The sequence below is a fragment of the Strongyloides ratti genome, scaffold srae_chrx_scaffold0000002 (assembly GCF_001040885.1).
Source record: "Strongyloides ratti genome assembly S_ratti_ED321, scaffold srae_chrx_scaffold0000002".
Classification (NCBI taxonomy): domain Eukaryota; kingdom Metazoa; phylum Nematoda; class Chromadorea; order Rhabditida; family Strongyloididae; genus Strongyloides; species Strongyloides ratti.
Window position 1 is genome coordinate 2,336,201 of NW_020171510.1, and position 11,592 is coordinate 2,347,792.

At 16.7% G+C, this 11,592-nt stretch overlaps 3 protein-coding genes across 3 annotated transcripts; 1 reads left to right on the forward strand and 2 right to left on the reverse strand.

Annotated features, from left to right (window-relative positions):
* Positions 1–1,972: 1,972 nt before the first annotated feature.
* Positions 1,973–2,372, reverse strand: SRAE_X000149300 (Hypothetical protein; the record flags this gene model as incomplete). The annotated part of the gene is made up of 2 exons (XM_024649597.1): positions 1,973–2,184; positions 2,288–2,372. The coding sequence occupies 2 exons, from the start codon at positions 2,370–2,372 to the stop codon at positions 1,973–1,975; spliced, it is 297 nt and encodes a 98-aa protein (XP_024498959.1).
* A 1,300-nt stretch (positions 2,373–3,672) lies between these two features.
* Positions 3,673–4,145, reverse strand: SRAE_X000149400 (FMRFamide-related peptide-like family-containing protein; the record flags this gene model as incomplete). The annotated part of the gene is made up of 2 exons (XM_024649608.1): positions 3,673–3,902; positions 3,962–4,145. The coding sequence occupies 2 exons, from the start codon at positions 4,143–4,145 to the stop codon at positions 3,673–3,675; spliced, it is 414 nt and encodes a 137-aa protein (XP_024498960.1).
* Positions 4,146–7,882: 3,737 nt separating this feature from the next.
* On the forward strand, positions 7,883–9,411 carry SRAE_X000149500 (Major facilitator superfamily and Major facilitator superfamily domain, general substrate transporter-containing protein; the record flags this gene model as incomplete). The annotated part of the gene is made up of 5 exons (XM_024649619.1): positions 7,883–8,455; positions 8,505–8,823; positions 8,884–9,070; positions 9,122–9,243; positions 9,293–9,411. 5 exons carry the CDS (start codon positions 7,883–7,885, stop codon positions 9,409–9,411), a joined length of 1,320 nt encoding a protein of 439 aa, XP_024498961.1.
* Between the last annotated feature and the right edge of the window lie 2,181 nt (positions 9,412–11,592).

Here is an 11,592-nt window from a genome sequence, read left to right on the forward strand (position 1 = left end):
TAAAATTATAACAAAATTATGGTAAAAAAGTTTTAATCGTTTTTTTAAATTTAAAGTTACTTGAATATCATTTAGCAATGTAAAATTTCATACATTAATAGATTTATACTTTTTGACATATGACAAAAATATTGTTTTTGTCTTATTACTTGAATATAATTATATTTTATAAATAGTAAATTTAACATTAAAAAGTTTTTAATAACTAATAATAATTTTTATGTTAAAAATAACTATTTTAAAGGCACCATATTTATCTACCATATTATAAAAAAATGATACCTTGATAACAATTTTATTTTAATAGGTTAGTTAAAAATTTTATGTGTATGTTATTTTAAAAAAAAATCATTTTTAATATATACATAGTATTTAAAAATTTAAATACTTTTTTTAAACATATCAATTTTCATCCTACTTTTGTTTTCATTTTATTTTTGATAATTAGATGCTTATGAGAATACAGTGGTAAAAAAATTAAACAATTTTAATGGAAAATATATATTTTTTTATTTAAAAAAAGTAATTTTTGATTAAATAATTAAACTTTAAAAAAAATATTTAAAATGAATAATGTGAATGTAATAGTTATTTATTTAAAATAATTATAGCTATCAAAATATCAGATACATAACTATTATAAAAAGTTTCTTATCTTATACTTTTAGATTAACATTATATCATAAATAATTATTAAAAAAAAAAAAACTAAATTAAAATAAAAAATTTTTAAAGTTAATTAAATTTTTTAAAAATAATACAAAAAAACATTTTATGGTAAAGTTATATAGTTTTTAAAACTAAATGTCAACAATTATTTTCTTCCATTAACACTCATATACTTTTGAATAAAGTTTTGATTTAAATTGTATTATAAACTTGATAACCCTTAAACATCAGATATTGAAAATGGTAGAGAAGAAAATTAATTAAATTTAGCATAATGCTATTGAAATTTAAAATCATGGTTTAATTTTTAAAAGTTTTATAGGATAGTTTTAATATGATTATAAAAACCTATTTAAATTAAAAGATTGTTATGAGAACTTTAACATATATTATTCTTTCAATTGTAATATTTTTTTTATAAAATAATTTAAAAAATTTTTCCAACCAAAATAAAGTTTCTAAGTGTATGAGCAAAGATCAATACGGTTTTAAAAAAGTTGTTTATCCAGTAATGTTGTCAAAAAAAGAGGAAAAATAATTTCATTATTTAGGATATAAATTTTATAAAAATAGATTTTTTAATAAATATCAAAAAATTTTTTTATTAATAAAGAAAATTAAATTTAAAAAAAATCATATATTTACATGATATTCATTCATTTTTTAATGTAATTATTTCTTATAAAATTTATTTAATCTAAAAATTTTTTTATATAAAAGCACTTTTGTTTTTCAACTATCAATTTATGAAAAAAATTTTTATACAACAAATTATTAAGTTTTCTTTTTTGTTTTGTTTCATTTAGTAATCTTTGAATTTAAAATTACATATAATTTTTTTAAAATTACTTTTCAACAATAAAATTATCAATGATATCTAGAATAAGTTTTATTATAGTTTTTTTTTTATATTTTATTAAACTAAGTTTAAAAAAATTAAAGGGATACAATTATCATTAAAAAAGAATTTTCATTATGGCATAAAATTAAATCATGACTTGAATAGTATTTGATGCATTCAAATTTAAAAGAAAAAATAAATTGGGAGATTGATATTAAAATGATATTATTTCAAAAGTAAGCATAAAATGTCTCTCCAGAAAAAAGTTTTTCCAAATAAATGTTACCATATATTAATTCTTTCCAATTTTTATATTGTTGACGTAAATAAGATTTAACTTTTGATCATGATTGCGAGAATTAAAATAAATTTACTTTTAATATTTTGATAATATTAAATGTGTTCTGGTATGGAAATGAATGTGTGTGAATATAAAAAAATGTTGTTTTTTTTTGGATTTTTTTACTTTTTACCAAATCGTATAAATTCAAATTTATTTCTACGTTTTTCAACCAATCGTGGATGTCCTTCATTTAGAAATACTCCATGATTCATAATTGCATATTGTTCAAGAAGATCAAGAGAAGATGTGAGATCATGATATATTTTACGAAGAACAAAGTCGTCATTTTCCCTTGAATCACTTATTCCACTATTTATTGTTCCTCTGGAAGCTATAAATTTTAAATAATTTTAAAAAATGTTTAATTTTAATATTTAATTAAAATAAAAATTATACTATACAATAACACAAATTTTATTATAAATATTAAATACCTTCATCGTGTACTGTATCAACAGCTACAACACAATTGAAATATAAAAATCCAAATAATATAGCAATGAAAATGTTTTTATTCATGATTATTTCTTTTTTTGAATCTAAAAAAAATTTTTAACAAAAAATATATATATGAAATATGAAATATATATATATGAATAATAAAATGAATGTTTTTAAAGTTAATAAAAATGTAAAAATATATTTAGTGGTAAAATAAAATTTCTTGGCTATTTATAGTATTTTTAAAGTTCAATTTTTCCGCCTAAAATACAAAATTACTCATCTATTGTATCTAAAATTTTGAGTTAATAAGGCATAACAAATAATGAAAAGAGTAATGTTATATCATGTTTGCCAAAGAAATGTTTCCGGTATTTGAAAGTTTTATCTATTTTCTAACCAAAAATTACTTTAATTTATTCATCTAAAAAAAAGATAAAATGCGTGATTTCTTAATATTGGCTTTTGAAAAGATTAAATATAGATAATTAAAGAATAGAAATTTGGTAGATGATGTTATTATATGATATATATTTTAAAAAAATTAAAAATAAAAATACTTCCTTAAATCGAATTTGAGTAATTGTTTGATATAAAATAAAAGTATCAAACCACTTATCAAAATATCTTTGAAAAATTTTATACACATTATTTCCGTTATCTTTTATTTATTTTATATAAAGAATTATTATGACATGCAATAAATGATAAAAAATATACATCATCTTATTTAAAGTTTTATTCTATTCTAAAGATGAATAAAAATTTAATTGCCTTCAAATTTATACATTCTAAGAACATTTTTTTAAATTGTTATTTTTTGTTTATATACAAATGTATTGTTTAAGTTAAGTTAAAAGATAAAATAAAATTGTATAATGATATCATTAAAATAACTGTAATATTATGGTATAAAAGTTGTTAATAGTATTTTAAGATATTAAAATAATAATATTATATTACAAAATAAAATAATTTTTATTTTACAAAATTATGGTTTAGCATATAATCATACAACAAAGGAGTAAAAATTATATATATATATAGGTTATCAAAAATGTAAAACTTGAAAACAACCATATATTTAAAGAAGAATTCTATATAAAAAAAATCTGTTGCCAAAATGTAATTCTTCATAAATATTATCTCATAAAATATTAATTATATAAAAGTATCCAATTTCCAATGCCATAAAATTTATTATATCATCTCTTTCATATTAATATTTATGTCGTACAAATGTAGAAAAAAAAAAAAGAAAAAAACTTTAAAAAAAGTAAAAAGCTAAAATTAGGAAGCTTCAAATGAAATTATACTTGAATCATAATTAAAAATAAATTTTATTGTTAAACAAATTTTTTTATTTTATTCTTTTTTTTTAACCAAATCTAATAAATTCATTTTTTCTTTTATTTGCAGTATGTATATCATCATTATCATTTATATCAAAAATTGAATAAATTGGTAACATTTTGTTATTTAATTCATTATTAAAGTTGTTTATATTTTTTTTTTTAAATCTAATAAATTCATTTTTCCTTTTTCCAAAACGAATAAATTCATTTTTGCGCTTTTGAAGTGAAGCTATATCAAATATTTTGTAAATATCTATAAATATTATATTATTTATAATAAAAAAACAAATGAAAATTAAAAATGTTAATTACCGTTTTGATCAGGTAAATTAATAAGATTTTCACTATTAATTTCATTGTCTAATGGAAAATTTTTTGTCATATATTTAATTTGACGAAGATCATCTGTATTCTTAGAAAAATTTACTTGAAGAAGTGTTATAAGATATACAATTAAAAATGTATATCTAAACCATCCAACGTGAGAAGATGCCATATTTGATAGAAATAAACCTAAAAAAAATGTATATATTAAAAAAGTTAATTATTTTAATCATAAATATTAGACAATGATTTCATTTAAATAGAATAAAATAAAATAATTTTAAAAATTTTAAGGTATAATATTATTTTCAATATAAACGCCTTAACAATTTCCTGTTTATTTAGATATTAATTATAGTGATTACACAATCTAGACTATAGGTAATAAAAAAATTTATATTTTAAATTACGTCCAATTATCATATAAAAAAAAAGTTAATTATTGCTTTTAAAAATTTGTTACTGAAAATTATTATCTTAAAAATTAAATACAATTTTTTAATAAACACCTCTTATTTTGAAGCAATTTAATATGTTATTTATTATTAATTTTATACGATACCACTTATCTTTAAAAATAATTTACAAGAACAATTATGTTTTTTTTCTTTATATAAAATAATTAAAATTAAATATTCATTAAACTAAATGTAATTTAAACTTTTTTTATAAAGTTTAATTACTTTTTTTTTAACAAAAATTATTATTCTAAAAAAAATACAATCTATTTTTATAATTTACAAAAGTGCAAAACTTTTATTTTATATACGTACATTATTACAATAATTTTATAAAAATAAATTTTTTCACAATACATTAAAAATCCTCATTATAATTTTTATGAGAACATTTAGTTTTAAACATATCTTAATTATAAGATAATTATTGAAATATAATCATTTCAAAAATGTTAATTTATTTTTTCATTATTTGATATTTAAATATAAATATGATGTTAAAATATAAATTTATGATATGTAATGTGAATGAATCTTTAGTCAAGGAATGTTTATTCTTGTATCATCTCATGGATACCAAGATAAACAATCCCAGAAGAAAGAAACGTTAACAATAACATAATATATATAATTGTAGAAAAAAAAATTTTTTTTTTTTCAAAATTGAAAACTGTTGAAATGATTGAATAAAATGTAATGTTAAAATTTTGTTTATATATTATATTAAGATTGAACCATATTACAGGATTGTGTCTTTGTTTAATAAAATACAATGCTCGTTTAATTGATTCTTTTATTTATTTCTTTCATTATTCTTAGGTTATTAAAAGTATTTTAAACAAAGACAATCTAAAAGAATTAGAATTTTATTGCTATATTATAAAACAAACCTTTGTTTCAAGAAGCGCCTAAAATTTAAATACAAATGAGAATAAAGATTTAACTTTACTAACAATTAAATAAAATTAAAAATGATTTTATATAAAATATTATATTAAAAAGTAATTTATTAAAATAAAAAAAAAAAAATTTTTTTTTCTTACCTATGATAAAAAAATTAAAAATATTTGTAGCATTAAATATAAAAAAAAAGAAAACATATTTAAAGAAATTTATCACGTAAATATTTTTATATTAATTATATTTAATATTTATCTAACTATAATTGTATAATATATACATAAAATTGTTAAAAATAATAAATATTAAAAATATTTTAAATTAATAAAAATATAAATTTGTTAATATATTAAAATATTAAAAAAGATATATATATATATATATACTTAATATACCTTATTAACCTAATTTATAATTTTTGATAGATGGAATAATGTGATACTTTTTTGATTTATACTATTTAATATATATTAAATATCTAATAAATATAATCTCAATTTTAATATATTTATAAATTAAACAATAATTATAGTAAAAATCTTACTTTAAATACAACCTGATAATTTAATTCTTTGTTAAGAAATAGGTGGTTAATTGAATTTACTATATTATCAACCTAATTGTTTTGAAATTATAACATCTATAGGAAAAAAGGACAAGATGCTTGGAATGACAAACTTCGACATATAAAAATCTTTTATGTTTAATAAGATAAATATATATACTAATGTGACAGACGTGGACAATACCACAATTTTAAAAGGTTACTAATTAAAGAAATAAAATTAAAGTAATTATTTTATTAAACATTTTAATGATGATTTTAAGTGTAGATTAGATATTTCAATTGATTAAATATATAAAATTTGTAAGTCTTCTTTTAATATCATTAAAAAAAAAGAAGAAATTTTAAATTGATTTATTACAAATAACTTACTTTATTTTAAAATAAAAATTAAGATAATATCTTTAAATTATTTTATATTATATTACAAAGTATAAAATTTGATATATTGTTAAAGTCTATTCATCATTTATTCATAGACAACATTTACCAAATTTTTCAATATTCAAAAGTAAAATATTACAAGTGTATGATCATAAATAAAATTATATACTTTATAAAAATTAAATAATAAAAATATTCAAATTAAAGAGGTAAGAAGTTTGAAGGCCAGTACATTTTAAAAGTATTATGTTCATGACTACCAAACTTCTAACATCATTAATTTTTTTTATAAATAGAAATATAAGAAGTAAAATTTAATAATAAAATTTTTTTTTTTAAATTTAAAAATAAAAAAAAAAAACTTTTAATGTATTCTTTTAATTTAAAATGACAAAATCTATAAAAATCATCTCTTTTTAAAAGCCGTTAATTTTGTTTTTTTTACTCATTTATTCTTCTTATTCATTTGTTTAAAATAACATTAAATATCTATGTAAAATATTTTACATTACTTTAAAAACTGTTCACAGGTGAATATGATACTGATAATGGAAAAAATGAATTTGATTGTTAATTCAGATAAATGTTATAACAAAAATATTTTGTTTATTTTTTAGTGATTCATTTGTTATTACAACTATCTTTCATTTTAAAATCCATAAGTCATTTTAATATTAAAATATTTTAGAAATGTTTTATTATTTAAAATATATTTTAATTTTTGTTTTTACATTAACCATATTCTTATTATTTTTTAAATATATTTTTCTTTAAATATAATAATAGAATAAATTAAAAATGAAAACGTTATGTTTCTTTTATCATAAAATAATTTCCTTGTACTTTTTTGTAATTCATTTTCTTGTGAATGTTTTTAATGATAACGTTTTAACAAAAATATACCATGATTACTTATACATTAATAAACTTTTCAATAATTAAAAGAAATTATTATACATAAACTTAAAAACTAAAATAAAATTTTATTTTGTATAAATAATTACTATAATTGTAATGAAAATTTTTTTGAAAATAAATAAATGAAAAAAAAAAAAATAAATTTTATATTTCTATTTAAAAAAAATTTAACAAAAAATATATTTATTTAAATTGTTAATAATTCTTGTTATCTTTCACGTTACTTAATGTTTTAATACAATTTATTGATATTAATTAAAAAATAAGTTATCTTTATTACCTTTGATATGGATAGAATGTTTAATATAGATATATATATATATAAAAATACTATTTTTCTTATCATATACTTGAAACATGCATTTTTATCAATAAGAAAGAGTAAATGATATAAAATATATAAAAAATTATTATTATCACAGAATAAAAGTAATATTCACAAAATATTAATTAATTTGAGTAGAATATATTACAACAAATTATCTTGTAAAATAAAGTAAAACAAATATTTTTTTTATATATATAATTATAAACAATTTATTTTCAATCTTATAAAATAATTAAATATTTTTTTTTAAAAAAAAATGTAACATTTTATTTTTGATTTATTTAATCAGAAATAATAATTTGATAATTCAAAAAATTTTTTTTAATATTAATCATTTGTAATATAATATTTTAGAAATGTCATTAAAATCAATTTCAATTGATTCAAGTTTAGATATAGCATATCGTACATATCGCCAAAGATGGGTTGTTTTAGGAGCAATAATTTTAGTTAATTTTTCAAATGCTATGACTTGGATATCATATGCATCAATTACTTTTCCAACAAATATATTTTATGGTAATGATAATGCTGCATTTTTTTTAAATGGTATATTTCTTGTCATATCAATACCAATTGGATTTTTATCAATATATATGATGGATAGATGGGGAATTAGAACTTCAGCAATACTTGGTGGAACTATTAATATGATTGGAAATATATTACGTTTAATATCAACAGCACCATATATAACAGATAAATCAACACGTTTTATTATTGTTATGATTGGTCAATCATTAGCATCAATATCACAACCATTTATAATGTTTTTACCAACAAAAATGTCTGCATATTGGTTTCCTGAAAATCAAAGAGCTTTTTCAAATACCTTAGCATCAATGGCAAATCCATTAGGTATTGCATTTATGTATTCAATGTCACCACAAATTGTTTCCAATCCAACAGAAACAGATTTTATGCGTTTGGTATATAATAAAAAATTTTTTTATTATATTAAAATAATATTTTTTTTAGAATGGAATAAATTTTGGTGTATCATGTTTAGCATGGTTAGTTTGTCTTTTAATAACATCATCAAAACCACCAACACCAGTATCACCTGCTACTGAAAGTGATGTAGAATCGTTAGGTTTTTTAAAAGGATTAAAAAAATGTTGTAAATCAAAATCATTTGTTATATTAGGAATATGTCTTGGTGGAGCTATTGGATTATTTAATACTTTATATAATAATTTACAACCAGCATTATGTGTTCAAGGATATAGTTCATCATTTTCAGGTGCAATGGGAGCAATTTTAATTGTTTCAGGATTATTTGGATCAGCTATATCAGGTATAATTGTTGATTATACAAAACGTTTTAAAGAAACAATGAAAATATGTTTTATTATAGCTGGTTTATCAGCTATCTCATTAACAATAGCCGTTCAATTTGAGAATGTAGAATGGTGGGTTATTATAAGTATTGTTTGTTTTGGTTTTTTTGGATTTGCAATTTATCCAATTGGATTAGAGGTTGGTGTTGAAGTAACGTTTCCAGTAGCTGAAGCTACATCTACAGGAATAATATGTATTATGGGGTAAAAAATAATTTTTTTTTTTTAATAAAATTTATATTATATATATTTTAGACAATTAGAAGGAATTGTTTTTTTGGTATTGACAAATTTTACTACAGGATTAATAACATCTCAACAACAAACTATACAAACATGTACTAATGGATATGATCCAACTATACCGACATGGAAAGGTAATATATTATTTAAATATTAATAACTTTTTTTTTTTGAATATTATAGTTCCATTTATAATTTGGGCATGTTGTGTATTATTACTATTAACAATATTTGTCGCATTGTTTTGGCCCAAATATAAAAGATCATTGTATGAGAAGAAAAAAAAACTTGGAACAAATTAAAAATAGTCATTTTATTTAATTTTTTTTTTTACTTTATTTTATAAACATTTAAAAATTAATAAAATAATATTTAACTGTCTGGGTAATCTTTTGAATTATGTAAAAAAAAAAACTACTTTTTCATATTTTACATATTACTAAGTCAATATTTAAGTTTAAATTGTAAAGAAAAATTTATTACCAATTTATATATTAAAAAAAAATTTTAAAAACTTAAACAAATTTTTGTTAAATTTTATAAATAATTTTTTTATAAATTTTTTTTTCTTTCATATATTATTATTAAATGAAAAGACAAAGATAATTTTTTAAATTTTTGTAACAAAAGAACACTTTGTCATTGAAAAAATATTTTATAAAAAAAATATATCTATTATAATTAATGAATAAATAATTATTATTTAAAAAATGATATGTAATAAATTTGAAATTAAAAATACTTTAAATTTTTTTAAAAAATTTTATGTATAAAAATTAGTGTTCACAGTATAAACTTTACTTATTTAAATAATAATTATATAATAATATACGTATTTCTAAAACTTTTATATTTGTTTGTTATTTGATTAAACAATATAAAGAATCCTTAAAATAATATTCTTTTTCAAGAGAAAAAAAATAATAAATCAAATAAATTATATTTAGTGTGTATTAATAAATGTCAACATGTAAAAGTAATAGTTTGTTAAATGCTATACATAGTTTTATAAAAAGTTATACTAATTATTTTTCCTATGTATATTAAAAATTTTAAATTACTTTTATTTATTAACATAAGTATTACAGTAGAATTTTTTTTTTCTATAAGAAAATGTAAAGTTAGTTATAATAAATTAACAGTTTTGTAACATTTTAGCATACTTCTTGAAATCCAAAACAAACAAATGTTAAAGTTTAAGTTTATATGTATTAAAATTGATCAACTTACTATATACTGATCAAACAAAAGATATGATGCATCATTCTTTTTAAATTTAACATGAAGGAAATTCATTTTTTTTTGTTATAACTAAAACTGGATTTATGTATCAAGAATATAATCCATAAGAAAACAATTTCTAAAAGAATACCTACACCAAAGTTTTATAATTTTTATTTGTTAAATAGAAAATTAAATGAAATTTAAAAATGACTGTGGATTATATTTTATTATTATAACTTTTATTCTAATATTTGGTACATATTTTAAAATTAAAAAATTTATTTAAAAAATAATATCACTTTTTTACTTGTAAGAAAAATTATTTAATATAAGTTATAATTTTTTTTTAATTTAGTAATATATTTATTTCATTTTAAATTATTTTATATTAAATTATTCTTATTACTTTATTAGTATTAGCTATAATATATTCTAATGAATATAAATACATTAATTTATTTATACAACTATATTAAATATTTTTTATAGTTATTAAAGCTTGTTAATATTTATTATTTTATAGTAATAATTTATAACATATATGTAAATTAAAATATTAATAAATATATATATATATATTTATAAGAATCTATAAAATAAAAAAAAATTTTTTTTATTGTAATTTCTTAAGACATAATGAAATATATAACTTATCTTTATAGGATAATATTTATATAATATTTTTCTATAAATATACATATCATTTAATAACTTTATTTTAACTTACCTAACATTATATATTGTTTTGTAAAGATTATAAACCAAATTCATCGTATAATTATATAACAACAAAAAATACCAAGGCAACCATATAAAGAAAATTATTAATTTGAAAAATAATAATTTCTATAAAAAAGATTTTTTAATTTGATTTTAATAATAAAATATATAGATTTCGTATATGTATTATAGTTATAATGTTCAATATATTACAAAGTTATTTTCTATTTTATAAAAGTATAAATTATTAATATTATAATTAAAAAATTTATGGCTAATAATTATACGAATGTTTGTCATTTTACTAAGACATTTAAAGAAACATTATAAAATATTTTTCTACTTACATCTTTATTTTCTTTAATATTCTTGTATACATTACTTGTTCTAAAAAAATTTTTTTATTAGTTTTAAGAATTTTAAATTATTTGATTATTCATCATAGTGGAAAAAGTTTTTATCATTTATACTAAGTATCATTTTTAAATTTTTGTCAAAAAATTTTATATTAACAAGTTAACAAAATTTATATTTTTTTA